Genomic DNA, 21834 nt, shown 5'->3' on the forward strand with positions numbered 1-21834 from the left:
CTGCAGATAAGATAAGGGATTATCCTTATCTCTTAAAGAGAGTCCAGATCCAAATACAAGATTTGGATTAGGAAACTCCTAATGGGATTAGGAGATGCTCTCTTTAAGGCTATAAATAGAGAAGCAGTGCGAACCTCCAGATCATCCTTCAGTTTTACTGATTCAAGAGAGAAGACAACATACAGTTGGACTGACGCCATCTTTTGCTCTTGCCTTCTCTTGCTATTGCCGCCATTACCAGTTCGATCTCCACCTGTAGGAGCGATCAAGAAGAGTTCTTGATATTATCTTTTGGGAGAAAAGATAATCAAAAATCGTGCTCACATGCCCTCCATCGAGTTCTAGCTGAAGAACCATCCTGTTGATTCTGCTCCACCCTACGATGTGTCATCTTCAGTGGGAGCAATTTTTGGTATTCTCCTTGGGCGTGAACACATTTGTTGGGGGTTACTACTACTTCGTATCAGATATATCCCTCTTCTACCTTTTGGTTTCAAATCTGGTCTGGTTTAGGTTCAAGATTGATCCTTGAAAATGTAGTTTTCTAAAATAGGGAATGATTCCCACATGGGAGAGAGAGAGAGAAATTTTTGAAATTTCGCCCAACCTACCTGTAAGGTTCGGCCATCCATATGATGGATCTCTCATCCCTTCACCTACATGTCTTCCACAAGTCCTGAAGACCTAAAAAATCCATAATTGTTGGCCCTAGAAATGAGGCAACTAAGCAAATATGCTTTAAGAGTGGAAAGAAAGGGGGATAAGGGCTCACCTTGTTTAATTCCTCTTTTGGAAAGGAAAAAATCATTTACTTTTCCATTGGCTAAATGGCTAAAACTGAGAATAGTGACACGATCGGATACGACCCATTGTCCATAGTTTCCAATATCTCTCCAAGCACATTTTGTCAAATCCATCAAACAAATGAATAAACATGATCCAAAACCCTCCAAAAGATAATTCAAACAATCGGGTACAAAAATAAACTGATAAACAGGCAAGATACAAGCTATCCTGGAAAAGAAGGTCCAAGGCTGCATAACTAGAACAAATTAAAAGGACAAATGGTGGAACATTGTAGACGTAAGCAGAAAACCATGATATCAGTAATGTTTATCCTTGCAACTGAAAAACAAATCAAGACTCTAGAACAAAACAGATCTTGTGACATGGCAAAAAAGATATAATTATCAGTTTTTGAACAGGATTGATGTTCTTTCTATAGAACATCACTCTACTCTATCAATCCTCCAAATAAAAGCATTCAAAACACTGCCCCACACTGTGCCTGTTTATATACTCCATTATATTTCATCATGTTCCTTGCAAAGAGAAACATTTTCGGTGGCCATTTAATTGTTATATCTACACTGCTGGTATAATTAGTTTAAATGAATGGTAGATGTGAAACTTCTATAAATAGCCATTATTTTCAGCTTTTATTTCCATCATTAAATCAAGAATCCTATGAGAAAGCATAAATAATGTTTGTAAATCAGTGCCACATCAAAAATACTTAAACCATGGTCAAGCTGCAGATTAACTCCTAATCTGAGGAACTTACTCAGAAACCATGATTTATGGAACACTTCCAAGATTTTTTGGGACAGGCACCAGCTGGCATGACACTCATGCCAAGATGTGTTGAGCATAAAATCTGACACATGCTGACATTTCCACACTTTCATTTATATTTCTAATTTCTAAATTGTACATAAAGGCATGTCATTGTCATAGACAGCTTTTGTTGTGACCCACTGCATTTGTTCTTTTCTTACATTTGGTAAATTATTAAGTGCACAAGCATTACATATATACAAGACCACTTACATATATGTCTACAAATATGCATATCTATAGACATGCCCACATTTCTAGAATTTGGGTACTTGCAATGTCTGACTCCTGGTTGATATGTGGCATTCTGTATTCAGAGATCATAGCTTGCAATGAATCGGATAAGAACATGTGCATACAAAAAAATTTTATTCTAGGTGTATAATGATAGAAACTTGTGCTCAAAAAAAAATATTAAGTCCTAGTGACAGAAGTCTAAAAGATGCCTTCAGGCCAGCCAAATATCAATTACATGATAAAATAACCATCAACACTCTTTACTGCTCTATATCCTTTCTTTGCCCATTTGTATTATAATGCAGGTGAAAAATATTATGGAGTTGCAGGGAAGATCTCACAGTATAAAAACCTGTCTATCTATAACACTCTAACTGAGATTTTGCATCCATTAAGTTTAAAAAGTAATTGTCAGTCTCAAATTGACCCTTTAATGTTCTCAATGACTCTTACCATTTCTCCCCTACTCCTAAAGGTTGTGTCAGCAAATAACCAACAAACAACAATAACAAATTGCAGGGAGACGATTTAATTTTGAACAATGAACATTTTTCCAATGGCCAATTTACTATATATTACCTTCCTGATGTTCAAAAGCATGACTATGAGGCTGATAGGAATCCATGCTCTGGAAATAGGATGCACCACCAGAGTTGTCCTCCTGCAAACGCATACTAGATGCAGAAGTAGATTCAATACCTTCATTGCTAAGATTTTCAACAGTAGCATCTCGTCCTGATATTTGGGCTTCGTCTGGTTTTGCACTCGGATGTAAACTAGCTCTATCATCATGCAGGTCAGACTGATCAGCATATGGCCCAGAGTCAGCAGTTGGTTCTAAAACATAGGATCCACTAGGAGATGATGGCTTGTCAACCAAGAACCATTCATTGTCAGAAGCCTGCTGGCTTGTAGCAACACCTAGCTCTTGAGATGAATGCAAATCATTAAATTCTGATGACAAAGGACCAGAAATTGGTGGATGTTTCATGGTATGGTGAGATATGTTTGGTAAAACTGCATTATGTTGCGCATAAGAAACCTCTTTTGACACAACCGGGGTACTGGTTGAAACTTTGTTCTGCGGTCTACCCATCCTCACAATGTCAGCCAATGAAACTTGGCCTGGGACCCCTAACCAGGCAGGCTGATGTCCTGGAGAAGGTTGCAGAGCTGAAGAAATACCATCGCATGTGCTTGTTGACTGTATCTTGCTTTCAGCACTGACTGAACTGTTGGCAACAGATATCAAGAAGGCATGTAAGTACTGAGCAAACTGATGTTTGACCAACTACAGCATCAAACAATACTAAATCATCATCATTACCATCATCTAACCCTCGTCCCAACTACATGAATCCTGTTCTGCCATTTTGTTCTATTCAGAAAGAAAATACTAAATCAAATCCTATAATGCATGCCACTGCAAGATAGGTAATAGTTACAAGTCAACAAGTACCATATCCTAGCACTTCCAAGTATTGAAGTAACTGAGTGGTTAACAAAAACATAAATGTGCAAACATATGCGTTCATGGTTTGATTTGAAATCTTTATCATTCTTGCTCACGAAGTAAACTCTAAGCAGGTGACAAGTAGCTGCTGAGGTGCCAAGTCCAAAGAAAATTACTTGCTTCTGAAGAACATCTTTCTTGCTTTGCAATCAAATCAAAAAATGGCCACCAGACACTTTATTGTGCAAGAGTTTTGGTATTTTAAAGCAACATTAGCTGACACCAATACATCTCCAACTACCCGGTATTGTAAAGCCTACCCATTGTTGTGCAAGAACTGAGAATCAAAAATTGTAAGCCCTACTTCCTGATTTGGTAGTGTGGGTCAAACACAACTCTGGCTGTGGAAGGCAGATTTTGGACCATATGCAGTCATCAATTGAGACAGCAAGAAAGGGAGGAGAAAAGCAGGAATTGTTTTTTTTTTTTTTTTGATGAATGAATGGTATTTTATTAAATAGAGATAGAAAGAGTACAAGCATGAAGCACCCTAAGAGGAGGCACGAGGTGTTACCTCCACTTAAAGAGGAGAAAAGCAGCAATTGTTAGACAATTCTTTTTCTGTGATAGTGTGGTGTGGGTATTGGTGATTTAGAGTTTCTGCCAGTTTGGTGATTTGGAGTTTCTGCCAGTGGTTGTCCATTTCTTAGCTTTTCCAGGATCGCAATAGAAGGTCCATTTCTTGCTTTGTAGTTAGGTTAAAAAGTTGTTCTAATTGATGTTTTTTTTTCCTTTTGATCAGCTGTTGATCCAGGGGATGTTGGTCCTTGTGCCTTTGCGCTGGTGATCTCTTCCCAATCTACTCTATATACTTAAAAACAAAACCTTACCATTGGTTTAGAGATGACTGAAGGGTTGAGAGATGACCAGACAGTGACCAGCCAGCAAGTTTGTAAGGAGAAGATGAGAGATCGTGTTAGCAAGACAGGAGGAAGAGTCTGCCAGAGAAACAGTTCTGGGGGGAGGATCAGGATCATAGGAAATCGTGGAACCATTCAGAACAACGGTGGCTAGGAAGAAGACAGGAAGGCAGTCAAGGGATTGGGAGGAAGCCGGAAAGGCAGTTTGGAAGGAATGGCCGAATGGAGGAAGCTGTACTTTGAAGGCTAATCTCAATCATTTCTTTCTGGAAGTTGAAGAGAAAGGGGAAGGGGAAAGAAGTGATTTTCTTCAAGCTTGTCTGGTTGGCTGGTTTGATAGACAGGACCTCGAGCCTTCACGGGTTCAAAGCTGGGCAAACAGGGTATGGAATACATCAGTAGGGGTAGAGGTAAGAAGGTGGAACAATTCGCAGTGGCTCTTCCGTTTCTCATCAAAGGAAGAGGCGAAGAAAATTTTGAATACTGGTAAGAGATGTTTAGAAGGAGCTCTTTTGCAGAAACAACGGTTCAAAATTTGAACTTCAGGCTAATAAGAAACAACTGGGGGTTAAAAGGTTTAATTGGTTCTTCTAGGAAAATGGCTCTGGAAATTTAGCTCAAATCCTAATGAGTTGTGGAGGGACGTGATAGCAGAGAAATATGGCTTGAGTAATGGCTGGGATGCAATGCTTGTCCTTTGGCTGTGGTGTGTGGAGGGGAATTTGTAAAGCATTTCCTGTCTTCTCAAAAGGGACAAAGCTTCTCTTAGGTAATGGAGCTACAATAAGATTTTGGCTTGAACCGTGGTGTGATGAGTTGGCGTTGAAAGACAAATTCCCTGATTTGTTTGTCTAGGCTGGGAACAAAGAGATTAGAGTGGCCGAATGCTATCAGGCAGATGATTCTTTGGGTGCTTGGAATCTGGATTTTGGAAGAAATCAGTTTGATTGGGAGGTTCATTCAGTTGCATAACTGCTATCTCTTTTGAGCAATCATCAAGTAAAGGCACTTGATCAAGACTGAAGACTAAAGGCAGTGGAGGTGGAGCAAATCAGGGGGAGTTCTCAGTCAGTTCGTTTTATTATAGTTTGGTGAATGAGCAGGTTTGCACATTTCCTTTCAAAGAAATCTGGGAAATGCTGCTCCCTCAAAGGTGAAATTTTTTGCTTGGGTGGTGGCCTGGGAAAAATGCTTAACCAAGGATCTGCTGGTCAGAAAAGGAGTTAATCTAGCAAACTTGGACTGCTCCCTTTATCAAGCCCATAGGGAAACGGTGGATCATCTATTCTATATACTTAAAACATAGGTGTCCAGATCAGCTTATTCTCCCTCCTCCTCATATTGCTTCCCAACCCCCCTTAGAATTATATGGTTTTTGAATTTGAAAAAAAAAAATCAAGCCTGGGGCTATTTAAGTTCATCCACAACCAATTCAGTTTCCATTTTATTAGGAAACTGAATCTAATCATTCCCCTATAAAACATGGGCATTTTTTAACACCAGACCATGCATCGCATTGGTCTCTTCTAGTATAATATATATTACATGATACGTCACCAAAAAAAAGTAACACAAGTACCCTAATGTTTGTTAGATAACAAGGCCAAAGGTACCGAGTCACTTCATGACAATTAATCAAATAGTTCCTAATGCATAAGATTTTTCAACACCAAAATGGCATTCTATCTCATAAAATTTTTCAACACCACATGGAAGCCATATTACTAGAAGCTTTGATCGGCAAACCTGAGAGATGTAGGCCGCCTACTAGTAGAATTTCCAGCCATACCAGAGGCAGAAGACGAACTTGGAAAAGCATTAGCCTCATTTTCTTTCTTGTATGCAGGTTTACCGCGCAAACTTCCAGGCTCTGACAGAAGGATTAAGCCAAGGACTGGTAAGTAAGAATATCTATTACCAAAAGTGTTCATTAATTTCACTACTGGATGCCTGTCCGATGATTTTACATGCACATACCAGCAGAGCTGAACTGAGTTGGGCCACCACGTCCAACATTACGGTCAGTACCTCCCTTACCTCCACGATTTGAAGTACTACCAAGACCTCGAGATCTGGATTCAGTTGTCTCCTTGCTCTGAATAGAGAAGGAAAAATAAATAAGTACTTTTTGAAAGCCACCTAACTTTCATTGAGTTTACAGTAACTGAAAGTCTCTGTTCATGTCTCAATAAGAAAAATAGTGCAACTCAAAAAAAAAGAGAACATGCTTGATTATATCTTCAGTTTCTAAAACCATTGAGTAATTTTCAGTAGGAAAATGCCAATGATGATGATGATAAGAAGTCAGATTTGTAACATAGCAAAAGATTTTAAAAACAAGCAATCACATTCTAAAGAGAAAGTAGTGAGCAGCAACAGTTAAGATACGTAATCGTCTAAATTTCAGGTATTATATCATACAAATGACCCAGACATTTTCAACAAGGACGCACCTCTTTTTTCTTTTCTCGCCTGCTCTTCACCTCATGAAAAGGATCTAAACAATGGACAAATATCAAATCAGGATAAACTTCGGAAGCATTATTAGTGCTGAAAATCTTCATGCATCATCCACAAATTAGGAAATCATTTCTGTTGGTGCGAAATACCAGTTTAAAGTGGCAAAAATATATGGAGGGGAATGTAGATGCACAGAACAAATAAGTAAACGGAAACTGTTAAAACAATCTGAATCTAGAACCAGAAACTCTTATACAGAAAATTAATTTGTTTTTTATGAATACAGAAAATTAATTTGTCCTTAACCAGCATCCAGTCATTGCAATTGTTACATTGAGTGAAACTGTAATGCACTTTTAATGGTTAATGAATAATTGAACTAGGAAAACAATAATTGAGCAGGTAATAGGATTAAAGGTAAAGAGATCCAAAACGGAAGAACAATGAAGATTTCTCTGCTCAATCTTTATTCACCTTTATAGGACCATAAGGGCATCTTTCTCTATGTCAATCTTTTCCTTCAAAGTTCAGTATTGACTAAAATCCTCAGATTGGTGCATTTGATTAAACTGTGGAAAGCTAATTAAGATATGTATTTTTTTCAACTGAAACAAAAGAACGCAAACCATGTAATTAACCATTGCAGAATTTCATGGAGGTTGTTGGGCAAGTTTCTTCACCTATGTGATGTGCTTTCTACAGGTTCCTGGATGGAGTTAGTAGTTGCAAACTGTAGAACCTTAGTGCCAAATGCAGAATATTGTCAACAATGGTACATTTTGCACCCAGTTGGAGCCTTTGGAAGGAGAACCACCATTTGGTATTCCAGTAAAAGTATCGCCTATTTATACTAATACTATATCATTAACAGTAAATAAACGTATTCATTGTGAAAGTGTTGAAATGTGTGCCAATAAGGGGCATTTTGTCTTTTGAATAAGGTTTTGTAGGACTCCTATTAAGAATCACTGGACAGGGGTATTTATGTAATTTGTGCATCGATTACACGAGACTTAAAAGTTCAGGTCAACAAAGAAGACTGGTTCGAATCTTCTTCCTTTGTTTATTCTTTTCTCACTTTTCCTCTTCTCTATTCTTCTCTCCTCTTTCTCTAGTGTTACCAAATCTTTTTCCCAGCATTTTTCTTCTCTTTTTACACTTTATTCTCGAGTTTCTAGATGGCATCAGATCTGTGAACTTGACGACTGTCACTGTTCACACCCCAGTTTTGCACCCTAGGAGTAGTTCACTCCATTTGTTCACTACAAACAGAAAAAGGAACTTAAAAGGACTGGCCACCCCTTGCTGAAGCCCTAGCCATGAAAACAGGAATGTGTATTTTGGTGTGGCATCTCTATAACAAGTTGTGGTCCATGATTTTGTGTGTTGTGGTGTGGGAATATCCCTCTTATGGTGTATGTGATATTTGGGACTCTACAAGAGATTGTGTGACCCGATATTCAATTTTTAGCGCTGGAAGTTATTGTAGCAAGTTGATCTATTCATCTTTTTTGGGCTTAAAGTTTCTTTAGAGAGTTGGTTATCTTGTGTTTGGTGTTCGTAGCAGTTTCCCTTGCTGGTTGGTACCTTATTTTACCTACGGATGCTTCCAATAGTAGTGCCAAGCGGCCCAAACCTGCTCTAGTAGTACAATACTACAATCAGACCATATGAACACTCAGTTAACTACTGCTACGCTCAATGCTACAAATTATGTGCCATGGACTAGATCTATGGAATTCTCCTTAATTGAAAGAGACAAATTAAAATATATTAAGGAAGACCAACCTAAATGTGAACCTGAAGGGTACAAGAAAATGCACAGATTATGACCTCGTTATGGAACAGTATGGAAAACAAGTCTCGTGTTTTTAGACAATGCTAAGGAAATTTGGGAGCATGCCAGGCAGTTGTGTTCAAGGCAAGATAATGTGACAAGGATCTACCAACTATATCAGGACTATTTTTCTCTTCAACAAGGTGAGAGCATAAGAATATTATGCTACCTTGAAAAGTCTAATGAGTGACTTGAATGTCTACCGACCTCTCTCTACTGATTTGAAGATACAATAAACATAGAGAGAACATTTGGATGTTGCTAGATTCCTGTTAAGGTTGAGGTTTGAGTTTAAGCCTGTGAGAGCCCAGATTTTGGGAAGGTAGTTATCTTCCTTCCCTTTTTAAAGTGTTTTCTTGTATCCAGAAGGCATCCCAACCCCAGATTGATAGTTCTGTTGTTTTGAGAGGTCTACTTTAGTAGTGACCAAGGGTGATAGTGGTGGTCAACGTGTTAGGGGAAGAAGTGTAGATATTAGGGGTGGTTGTGATGGTAGTGGGGAAGGAAGAGGTGGGGGCAGAAATAGTGGTAGTTGTGGAACTGTCAAAGAGTGTTCTCATTGTGTCTAATTGGCTATAAGGGTCACAGAATTGCCTTTTGTTATGACTTGCACGGTCTATCGTCTTCCTAGGCTAATCATGTCGTAGTTGAAGTTGACATTGGTATTAATAATTCTACCAATGAGATGCCTGCTATGGGAATTGGTATTAATGATTCTACATTGATATTAATGACTCCAGATTTTTTCTTCATCTTCCAAGATCATTGTTACCCTTGCTCGGTAAAGTACAGCTTGTTTAGTTTCCAGTTCTAAATATTCACCATGGGTAATTGATTCTGGACCTTTAGATCATATAACTGGTCTTCAGACCTATTTGTGCTTTTTGTCTCCACCCTCCACTACAAAGCCTATTTACTTTAGCAAATGGAACCTCATCTGCTATTACTAGTACTAGTAATGTTTCCCTTGATTCTAATATTAGTCTCAACTCTGGTTTTTATGTTCCCAAGTTTCCCTTTAGTCTCTTGTCTGTAAGTAAACTCACTAAATTGCTTAGTCACTTTTTTCTCTTTCTATTGTGTTCTTCAAGATCTTACGACGGGGAAGATGATTGGTGGAAATCATGAAGTTGGAGGACTATACCACTTGGATTGCGATGGTCCACCAAGAGCTTTTCACTCATCTTTTACTCCTCACCAGTGGCATTGTCATTTGGGTCACCCTTCACTTCATTTTTTTAAGAACTTAGTTCTTAGTTTAGAGTTGATGTCATAGTTCAATTGTGAATCACGTCATTCCAGTAAGCATTTTAGAATCACTTTTGTTCTTAAAGAAGATAACAAGGCCATGAGTCCTTTCGAACTTGTTCACTTAAATGTTTGGGGTCCAAGTTGTGTTTCATCTTATAATGGATTTCAATATTTTGTAACTTTAATTGATGACCATTCACGAATTACATGGATATATTTAATGAAAAAACACTCAAAATACTTTTCTATTTTTCTCTCTTTCCATGCTAAAGTTCAAAATCAGTTTGGTATATGTATTGAAGTCTTTCATTCTGATTATGCAAAGGAATATTTGCATAGTTCCTTTCAAACTTACTTTGACACCCATGGCATCATAAATCAGTCTTCATGTTCGCACACTCTACTGGAGCGATGCGATTCTCACTTCATGCTTTTTAATAAATCGCATGCCACCATCTATGATCTATCATTGTTGGTGATCCTTCGTTTTCTACCATGTTTCCTTTAGGATCACTCTTCCCTCTTCCTCCTTATGTCTTCAGATGTGTTTGTTTTGTCCATCAGCTAAGCCCTGGACATGATAAAGTTGATTCCTGAGCAATATGATGTGTCTTTCTTGTCTACTCATGCACTTAAAAAGGGTATAAATGATATGAACCTATCCTCAATAAGTCTTTTGTTGTTCCCAAAAAGTATACAATTACCCTAAGAGGAGGCACGAGATGCTCTTGATGTCACATTCTTTGAGAGTCTTCCTTATTTCATTGGACAGGAACCCTTTCCTTATGTTTCAACATCAACTCCAACTCTATCTTCTACCCTTCCACCAACATCTAAATCAACGATCGATCCTCCTCAATATCTTCCCATTGCACTACGTAAGGGAAAGCATACTTGTACGGATCACCCCATTTCTTATAATTGTGCTCTTGTCCATTTACCTCCTTCCCAACAAAAATTTGTCTCTTCTATCTTCTATTTCCATTCCTAGGACTTTTCAAGAAGCCTTTGCCTCATTTGACTAGAGGAAGACAATGGACGAAGAATTCCAAGCTCTCCAGTCCAACCATACATGGGACCTTACCTCCTTACCTCCTAGGAAGCAAGCAGTTGGATGTTGGTGGGTGTATAGCATCAAGCATAGACAACATGGTAGCATTGAGCATCTTAAAGCATGACTAGTAATCAAATGGTATAGCAAATTCCGCAGCTACCAGCCTACCACCATTGGAACCAATGAAGCAAATGATTGACCCATCATACCATCCGAAGAAACAGAAAATACCAAAAAAAGTTCGAATTCACAGCTAATAGCATTGATTCAATTGGCATTGACAATAGGAATATTTTGTCTATTAAGGAGGATTCCCCGAATACTTAAAATAGATATGGTTATAGAAAATGTGAAATATTTGATAGGATCCGTTTTGAGAACGTGGAATGTACAAAAACTTATGAGGTTGATTACTCTAAGACCTCATTAATGGATAAATTGTCCTTTGTACAAGTTGTCATTTCTCTACCTATTCATTTTGATTGGCCCTTGTACCACCAACTTGATGTCAAGAATGCCCTTCTTAGTGGTAACCTTCAGGAGGAGGTCTTCATTCCTTTCTTAACTTTTTGTACAGCTTCTCATTGTACAAAGGGCCTTTTGTTTTAATATAATTATACTTTACCTTTTCTCAAAAAAAAGTCTACATGGAACAACCTTCGAGGGAGGTTGGAATGTAGGTTGTGGAAGGCTATTTATGGGTTAAAGTAATAACCACAAGCATGGTTTGGCAAGTTCAATAGTGTAGTACAAGAATTGGTCCCAAACAGTGTGGAGCTGATCACTCAATTTTCTATAGAGACACCACATCTAGGCAGATCATTTTTGGCAATGTATGTTGATGACATAGTTATTATTGCTAGTAATGTCAGTAGGATTAAGGATCTAAAACAGTTTTTGTAGCAACACTTTTTTAATCAATGTTTTTGTAGCAACACTTTCAAACCAAGGATTTAGGATCCCTAAAGTATTTCTTGGGCATTGAAGTGGCTCACTCAAAATGGGAGGAGATCTTGTCACAATGCAAATGTCTTGATTTGTTGGATGAGACAGGTCTACTTGGGGCTAAACCAGTTGAGACCCATATGGATCCTAATGTAAAGATGATTGATAGTCAAGGGGAGCCATTCATTGGCTAAGAACTCTTGACTTCTTTCGTACGTTTTCCTTTCATGACATTTGGAGTAACTGGAAGGCGGTAGCCACTAGTCATACGAGGAGGGACAAGGCAGCTGCAGTGTGGAAGCCTCCGCCTGAAGGTTGGGCAAAGCTGAATTTTGATGGTAGTAGCCAAGGAAACCCAGGTCCTTCGGGGATAGGAGGGGTGCTGAGAGATAGAGAGAGCAACATCCTAGCTTTGTTTTCAGGCCCTGTGGGAACAGGAGACTCAAATAGAACAGAGATCTTAGCGGCTGTACAAGGCATCCAGATTGCTGAACAGTTAGGAGTTCAACACTTGATAGTTGAAGGAGACTCTAAAATTGTTGTGGGATGGTTGACAAAGCCAGCTTCAGCTATGTGGTGATATAGAGATTTATTGAGGAAAGTCAATTAGCTCACAAGAAATATAACAGTTACCTCTCTTTGGGTAGAAAGATCAGCAAATTCCTTAGCGGATGGACTAGCTAAGCAAGGGATTTCAAGGGATCATTTGTTTTGGGCTGCTATGTAATTTTATTTCCGTTTATTTCTGCTTATCCGGTTCTTAATTGATGTAATACTTTGTTAGAAGAGGGAACAGCCCGTGCCTCTTCATGGGTTTCCTGTATTGCCTTATATTCTGATTTAATAAATTATTTTCATTCATCAAAAAAAAGGGGAGCCATTCAGTTATCCTAGAAGGTACAAGTGATTAATTGGTAAACTAATTTATCTCGCAATCACCCATCCTGATATCTCATTTAGTGTAGGAGTTCTAAGTCAGTTCATGCAAAATCCCATAGTTATTCACTGTGAAGGTGTTGTAAGAGTGTTAAGATATCTAAAGGGTGCTCCAAGACACAGATTACTATACAATAAAGTAGGAGAACTAACCTTAGAAGGATATACTAATGCAAAATGGGCAGGTTCCTCAATGGATAGGAGGTCTACTACAGGCTATTGTACCATTTTTGTGTGGCAACCTCATCACTTGGAAAAAGTAAGAAACAGAATGCAGTTGCTGGGAGTAGTGCTAACGTTGAGTATAGAACAATGGCACACCACATGTGAATTGATCTAGTTGAAACATCTACTCCAAGAGATAAGCATTCCTATAGGGAAAACCATCAAGTTGTTCTATAACAATCAGGCTACAGCACATATTGCTTCCAATCCGGTATTTCACAAGAGAACTAAGCATATGGAAGTTGATTGCCATTTCGTAAGAGTAAAGGTGACAAATGGTCTTAGCCTTGGCACCCTGATGATTAGCTCCTAGCCCTGGCACCCTAAATGAAGGTTCAATCTCCCAACCCCTCCTCTAGCAAGAAATCATCTAAGGAATAATCTGGGATCCACTTGAATAAGAGATTGGATTCAGTCCTCACACCATTCTTACAGCCATGTATTTGGAACATCTTCGTACTTATATTTTTTCATTCATGGGGAGATGTTCTAAATGAACAGCTGCAAGTGTTGTGAGAACAACGCAAGGAAAAATTATGTGATGACTGAATCTAGATTCCTTGAATAAATGTATTAACAGGAATGTGTAGAATCATAAGCAAGCCCCATTGTGTGGGGTGCACCTTGTTTTAACCTAGGTGTACATCACTTAGGTGGTGCTTGGAACCATGGTGTTGGGTTCCTGTTTTGAGTCCAAATAAGCACCATATAAGAGATTTGACCATGTGTTTTACTATAGTATGTGATTACAACTTAGCCCAAAATAATTGCTGCCTATAAACCCCCTACTTAGCTAATGAGTCTGCCATCTCATTAGCAATCCTCCTAACCAATTTAAAAGTAGAACACTAGCACCCATCTCTTTAGCTAAGCAGTTGATTTCCCTTAGGGTATGCCAGTACACCCAAGCACCAGGAGTATAAAAGTTTGCCCAAGATAATGACTAACATAGGATATTTGACTTCAACATACAAAAAATATATTTGGTTGGGCAGATTTAACTTGAAACAGCTACACCCGAGCAGCATTAACAAGCTTAGATTGAGCTGAGTTAAAGAAAGAGACAGAGAAAAGGAAAGAAAACAATTTGAAACTGTAACACCACATTTAGCATTTGGTTATGTGCATTGGGGTATTGTGGGAAATATCAAATTAGATGTTTCTTGTATTTGGGGGGCATTCACACTTCAGTTCTCCTAGTCCTATGTGATGCCTAATAGCACCTACAGGTTTGAAAGTTGTAGAAATATTGGACCGGATGGGCCATAACTTGAATTCTTCTTCTCCTCAAGTAATCTTGAGTTAGAATGCTGTCAAGTACAACCAGCAATGCAAACACTTACACCCTGGGTGGCAACGGATTTCTCCAAATACCTTTTACATTGGTTCTTTCTACCCAATTCCTCACCAAACAAATGTAATAAGATTTTACACTGAAGACACCATTCCTGCAAACCTTCCACCGCCTTAGCCAATAACCTTAGACACTCTTTAATTTCCCAACCATACAATAGTCTCCTAAAGGATGGGCACCAAACATCCCTGATTTAACTGAAAACATAAGGCAATCATAATATTCCTTTCACTTAAATTGTAGAGCCTTGAGCAGAAATCAAATAATCTTCCCATCCCTGTCCAACCATCTTCCCAAAACTTGATCCTTGCACCATGCTGATTGGAAGTTTATGATACCTTTCCATACACAAACCCCATATGCTGATCTAACCTTTCTTCAGTACCATCCAAAACCCACTACATCATAAGCTCACCTTTCCCCCAAAGAGCATCCTTCTCCTCTCCCTGAACCTCCAAAGCCATGCCCCCAATAATGCTTTAATCAACAATGCACCCTCCATTCCCTCTTAGCATCCCATTTAACTAAGTGAAACCTCTTCTCCATGACCTTCAAACTCCACAAAAAAAACCCACCTGCATTTTTTTCAATGAACTCAATCACCCAAGATGGAACTTTCAGCAAAGATAAATAGTAAGTAGGCAGATTCAAAAGAACACTTTTGGTAAGAGTTATCCCTCCCCCCTCCCCCCCCAAATCACAAATACTTCCCTCTCTGACCAGCTAATGTCGTCTGATTGGTCCTATCTAGAACTGGCTACCAAGTTGAACAAGAGGATATCTTTGCACCAATTGGGAGACCCAAGTAAGTGAATGGGAACTCACCCACCAACAACCCTAAGCACCCACACATTCCTCCAGAAATTTGCTAAGAAATGTCACCCATGCCTATCATCACGCTCTTACTCAAATTTATTGTTTGTCCAGCAACCAACTCAAAACATTTGAGAACTGCTCTAAAGTTTGAAGACCAAGTCACTAATGCATCCAAAAACAATAAGGTATCATCAGCATATTGCAAGTGGGAAATTACCAAGCCTCCTCTACCAATCTTAAAACCTTCCAACAAAACTACCTCCACTCCTCTTTTTAAAAGCTTGTTTAGAACTTCAGTCACCAATACAAAAAATAAAATAAAATAATGGTGAAATAGGATCACCTTGCCTTAATCCCAAAGATGCCTAAAAGAATTCTTTTCACACCCTGTTAACTAAGGAGCTGTTTGGTAAGACTTTCAAGGTAGATCTTTCAACAACCAGTAGACAAGAAGATGCATTAAGCTTTTGGGGTCTTGTCTTTAAAGACCAACACTGTTTAGTTTGCATTGTGGTCTACCGGGCTGTTAAAAACAGCTGAGAAGGCTATTTTCAGCACAAAAAGGCCAGAAGCTTCATTTGAAGCTTCCCAATTCCTGGCTTTTTCGGTCTTTCTGCTTGGGTTTTTTGGTTTACACGATACCAAACAGGAAAAGACCACTTTTTGGCCTTTTGAGCTTCCTGCAGACCAAAAGGCACACTGAAAAGATGCACCAAACACCACCTAAAACTAAGGGTCCATTTGATTTGCAATTGGAACTGAAATCAGAATTGGAATCAAAACCCATCAGAATTGGAATGGTTTATTCCCACTGTCTGTTTGGTTCAGGAAGGAAACGAAATCAGAATTGGAATCAGTTTTTTACTTTTTTTTATCACTTAATAAATTCCTTGATTTAATTAAAGTTACTGTGAAAGTACAAGGCAAGTCATCTTTTTTTTTATCAGCAAAAATTGTTTTTATCTGCCTAGTACAAGGCATAGTTTTCAAGGCGCCAAGGCGAGGCTAGGCGACAGGGGGTCGCCTAGTCGCCTAGGTGACGACTCGGCGATGAATTTTTTTTAAGTAAAACCATATATCCCTAGGTTCCATAACCATCTTTCCTTAATAATTATTCATAATTTTCATAAGAAAAGTATACATTTCATGTTTAAGTCTAGGAAATCAACATTTTATGAGAAGAAAAATAACAAAGTAAAGAAAATTCAAAAAATATAGGGGCTGAACCCCTACTTTTGTTATAGGAAAGAAGAAAAGAAAATGTGGAAGAAGAAGAAGAAGCCATGGAAGAAGAAAATGTGTTGATTAGACAAAATTTTAAGTTCTTCCTTTGCTTATAGGTTCAGGTTTTGAAATTTTTGAGGGTTCAATCATGAATCAAAATTTCGATATGATACGCCCCATATCGGGTGTATTGTATTGTATCTTTGGGGTCCCGATAACTGTTTACAGGTGTTTTGGGGGACCCATTTTTTAAGTAATATATATTTAAAAATGAAATTGAAAACCAAAGAAATAGAAAAAAATAGGGGAAGTATCGTTATAAGTACCGATACACCTCTGCCAATACACAGAGGTGTATCGATACTGTGAACCATGGGTTCAATACAGCAGTTAGCAATGTTGTATTGATTAAACCCTGACAGAATAAGAAAATAATAAAAAGAAATTAGTAATATAAACACATAACTGCTGGGCAATTGGGCACAAAACTGCTGGGCAACTGGGCGAGGCAAGCCTCCAAGGGCGCCTTGTCGCCTAGGTGTCGCCTTGACAACTATGGTACAAGGTAGATCTATTTGCCCCCATTTTGCTAGGGTATCCGCCACCCCATTTGCATTCCATTTGGCCCAACCAAACTGAGAGTTGAGCCTCACTGCAAGTATGTCAATTTCTCTGAAGATAAATTTGAGCTTCCAAGGTACTAATGTGATGTTTTTAGCCCAAGAAATGACCAGTAGTGAGTCTCCTTCTATTTGGTCCTGAGAAGAGTGCCACCACCACACCCATATGGTTTCTAATCACACCCACTACGCCTGCCCTTCTTGGGTTACCAAAGGAACTCCCATCGAAGTTTAGTTTTAGTTTGTTCAGTGCAGGTGGCTTCCATTTTTTTTGATGAATAAATGCAGGTGGCTTCCATTCCACTCACAACTACTTTGGGTGCATCTGTTTGTGCTACTTCAGTCCAACTTCTTAGAATCTCATTCGTGGAGAAATTTTTTAATAGCTCTATGGTCATCACCCAATGTGTAGTTCTGATTTTTATGGCTTCAATAACTTCCTCCTTTGATTTAATTTTTTTAGAGAAAAGTCTTAGGTTTCTTTCCTCCCATATTGTCCATACTGTAGCAGCTCTTGCTACCTTCCATAAGCGCTTTCCTCTTTTCTTCTATTGTCTCAAGGAGGGGCTGAATAGACTTACCACATCCTGTGGGGGAGCCCATATGCATCCAAGAGAGAACAAACAACATTCCAAATACCAGAAAAAAAAAGAGCAGGATAAAAGTAAGTCGGGTAGGGTTTCACCACACTCTATACAAAGGACACACACATGAGGAGAGAGGCATTTGTTTGGCCTTCTTTTTTTGTAGCACATCACAAGTGTTTACCTTCCTTAGGAACACTCTCCAACAGAAAGCTTGTACTTTTGGAGGGATCGGTTTACACCAGATTTCTCTCACTGGGAAGTTCACCCCCAAAGGATCAAAATGAGTGAGCAAACCAAAGAAAGATGCACAAGAAAATAAACCATCAGGAGTTGGGGACCATACTCTACTATTAGCTATAGATTGGTCTAAGTAGACGTTCTCAAGTGTTGAGATCAAAAGCACTAGGGACTCACATTCATTTTCCCTCAACCCTCTTCTAAAGCCAAAGTCCCAAGAGATACACAAATCTGAAAGCATATCAATCCTAGCAACAGGTTTGTTTTTAAGGTTTGATAAGGAGTAGAGGTCCGGGATTTAACCATAAGAGGCAAATCCTAACCCAAAGGTCTTCCCAGAATAGAACTTTATTGCCACATCCAACATCAAACCGGATAAATTGAAGAAAGGTTGGTAGTACCTCAAAGATTGCCTTCCAGGGGGAATTTGGAGCTGCATTGGAAGCTAGTTTTGCATCCCAGCCGTTATCTGCTTCACCATGAATGCTTTTAATGACCCTATGCCACAACCTATCTTCTTCACAAGGGAATCTCCACAACCATTTCCCTAGAAGGGCCTTATTTTTCTTTAATATGTTCCCTATACCTAGGCCACCCTGCTCCTTAGGGTAACAAACTTGCTCCCACTTCACTAGATGATCCTTCTTTTCATCGCCAGGTTCCCACAAAAAATCCCCCATAATCTTCTCCAACTTCCTAGCTATTTTCACTGGGATCTTAAACGTGGAGAGGAAATAAGTGGGCAGGTTTGCTAGGGTAGATTTTATCAAGGTGATTCTTCCCCCCAAGGAAATATATTCCCTCCCAAGGGCATACCTAAGTATTCTAGAGGCCAACTTTTCACTTCACAACCTAGCAAATTTGCCATGGCTTGGATGTCCCCCTCCCCAATGTTTTTTCCAGCTACACAGCTTTTTCCCCAATTCACTTTCAGTTTGGGGGCCTGTTGAAACTTGTCCACCAAACTTTTCAGATTCTTTAAACTAGATTCATCACAACTTTCACATAAAATGATTATATCATCAGAAAATTGCTAGTGAGAAACCACCACTTCTGATCTACCAATCCTCCAACCTTTAAACCGGTTATCTTGGTCAGCCTTGATTATTTGTCTACTCAAGACCTCAGCCACAAAGGTGAATAAGAATGGGGACAAGGGATCACCCTGTCTGAGTCCTCTTTTAGCCAGGAAGAAACCCTTTTCTACCCCATTCATTAGGATAGAAAAATGTGTTGAGCTAATACATCCTTTAATCCACAACCTCCATCTTTCACCTAAAACTATCTTTTCCATGAGATTCAACAGGAAGGACCAATCCACCATATCATAAGAAGCTTTTTCTAGGTCCAATTAACAAATCAAACATTTGCCACCTTGTTTTTTTCTTAGTTGCCACACATTCATTTGCCACTAAGATTTGATCCACGATTTGTCTCCCTTCTACAAAAGCTCCTTGGTTCTAAGAGATAACAAAGGGCAAGACAATCTTCAACCCACCAGTCAAGACTTTAGCAATGATCTTATACAAGCTACCCACAAGATTTATCGGTTTGTATTCCTTAAGGAGTTTTGGACCCTTTCTTTTTTGGCAATAAAGCAATAAAAGTTGCATTTGCTCCAGGCAATAACTTCCCTTTTTGATAGAACTCCACAAATACATCCATTAAATCATCTTTCAAAATTTCCCAACAATCCTAATAGACATAATACAGAATTGCCCAAAATAAAGTGGTCTATCAACTCCCTACTTTGCTAGAGTATCCACCATGCTATTTGCTTCCCTTTTGAAGCAATCAAAGCTGGAACTGAATTTTCTTGCTAGTGAACCAATTTTTCTGAAGATGAACCTAAGCCTCCAAGGTGGTAAGTCAATGTTTTGCCCAATTCATAACTAATAGTGAATCCCCTTCAATATCCAGCTCTCTTACCCCCATATGCTCAGCAAGTTTCAAACCTTGTAGGAGAGCCTGAGTTTCAGCTTGAATTGAGTCTTCAAACCCAATTGGTCCACAGAATAGCGCCACTACTTCTCATTGATGATTCTGAATAATTCTTCCTATTCCAGCCCTCCTCAGGTTGCCAAAGGAGCTTCCATCAAAGTTCAACTTTAGCTTATCTGATCCCAGTGGTTTCCAATTCATTCTTGCCTTTTCTCTGTGCATTTCTGATTGTGCCGCTTCCCTCCAATTCCTTAGTATATCATCTGTAGATATGTTTCTAAAGAGGTCCAAGGTTTAACCCAACGTGCAGTTCTGATCTTTATGATTTCAATCACTTCTTCCCTTGACTTGAATTTTTCCTTGAAAATGATTTGGTTTCTTTCTTCCCAAATACCATACCAAAGCTGCTCTTACCATCTTCCACATACATCTTCCCCTTTTTCCTGTTGCCTTAGGAAATTTGAGCTGAACAAATCCGCTACTACGCCCTGTGGAGGAGACCATCTACAACCAAAGAGAGCAGAAGTATTCCCAAATACAAGAAACAAGAGCAAGATATAAGTGAGGGAGGGTTTCACCACCAGCCTTGCATAAGATCCATACAAGGGGAGAGAGGCACTTATTTGGCCTTCTTTGCTGTAGCACATCACAAGGGTTAAACTTCCTAAAAACACTTCCTAACAAAGAGCTTGAACTTTAGGAGGGATTGGTTTGCACCAGATTTCTTTCACAAGGAAAGTCACTCCCATAGAGTCAGAAAGGGTTAGTTGATTAGAAAATGAGGCACAGGTAAACAAACCATTGGGGGTTGGAATATTGGATGCCAAACTCTTTTGTCCAAGGCAGATAGATCCAAGTAACACCTTTTCCAAAAGTGAGAGTAGATGAACGATGGAATTGCACTCAATATCTCTTAAACCTCTCCTAAAGCCAAGATCCCAATTTACCCCACTTTTTGAGGAACACCAAACCTAGCAAACAAGTTCAGCCTTAAGGTTTGATAGGGAGTAGAGGTCTGGAAAATGCAGCTTAACGGGTTGATCCCCCTCATCCTCTTAACAACCACCCAAGCTTCATCTTCTTCAAACTTCCCTTTCCAACTAATCCTTCCGAAATACCTCAATATTGTTAAACTCCATAACACCCAAGAGGCACACTCTTCTTTGGGTAGACTTAAGGAAATTAACATACAAACTTCTAATTTCTTCTATGGTCTCTCTCTGATCAACCATCAATCTATCACCAATTTCTAATCTTAAAATTTGATTCCTTCTCCTCCTTTCTTTTGCCATCGTTTAGAAGAAAGATGTATTTTTATCCTCCTATTTTAACCATGGCACTCTTGATTTTTGCCTTCATGCCACCTCCACTCTCCCTTAGGGCTTCCCTCTCCATTCCCCCTTCCCTTACAAACCAATCTCTTCCTCCAAACTATCAAGTTTAGTCATTTTCTCCAAGACCTCTTTCGACAAACACCTAAGTTATTAAAGGATGGCTAACTCCAATTTTTCAAATCTTCTCTTAAAAATTGTAATGTCTTCATCATCACATAACCTGCCCTCCCTGACATAATATAGTTATTCCATTTTTCCTCTACAAATTGCAAGTGTGGATACCCCAACCATATACTTTCAAACCTGAATTGCTTCAGCGACAAAAACTCCAAAAAGCTTCTTAGTATAATTGGTTTGTGACCCAAAACAATGAAAAGTACAGTCTCTTGAATCAAGTCCTCAAAACAAACTTCACATTCATCATTGAAGAGGAATCTATCAAATCTTCTTAAAATCGGTGTTTCCTGACCATTTGACAAAGTGAATTCAGATCCCACCACATTTGTGTCAACCAACTCATTTCTTCTTATGAAGCCACCACAGCTTCTCATGATCCCTAGAACCATACTATCCCTTCCACCCTTCATTCTACTCATCCTCCCACAGACATTAAAATCTCCTCACAACAACCATGGACCCACCCCATCTACATGTCCCCTCTCCAACTCCACCCAAAGATCTTTATTTTTATTCCTAGTCGGGCCATAAACATTTGACACTAGTCCTCAGAATTGAATTTTGTTTCTCCAAGACTACTGATCCACCTCTGGGTTAACCTTTTGGATA

The 21834-nt window shown here is 39.0% G+C and overlaps 1 protein-coding gene across 2 annotated transcripts in view; it reads right to left on the reverse strand.

Moving 5' to 3' along the window:
- The window catches only part of LOC104587685 (uncharacterized), a 38293-nt gene that overhangs the window by 12280 nt on the left and 4179 nt on the right, over positions 1-21834 (reverse strand). For both annotated transcript variants that reach the window (XM_010245387.3, XM_088900447.1), the window contains exons 2-5: positions 6681-6724; positions 6205-6322; positions 5974-6097; positions 2434-3086 (exon numbers count right to left, since the gene is read on the reverse strand). In XM_010245387.3, the coding sequence (XP_010243689.1) occupies positions 2434-3086; positions 5974-6097; positions 6205-6322; positions 6681-6724 (939 nt within the window). The remainder of the gene's footprint in view (positions 1-2433; positions 3087-5973; positions 6098-6204; positions 6323-6680; positions 6725-21834) is intronic.

Source organism: Nelumbo nucifera, chromosome 3 (genome assembly GCF_055504915.1).
Source record: "Nelumbo nucifera cultivar China Antique chromosome 3, China Antique-T2T, whole genome shotgun sequence".
NCBI classification, from domain to species: Eukaryota; Viridiplantae; Streptophyta; class Magnoliopsida; order Proteales; family Nelumbonaceae; genus Nelumbo; species Nelumbo nucifera.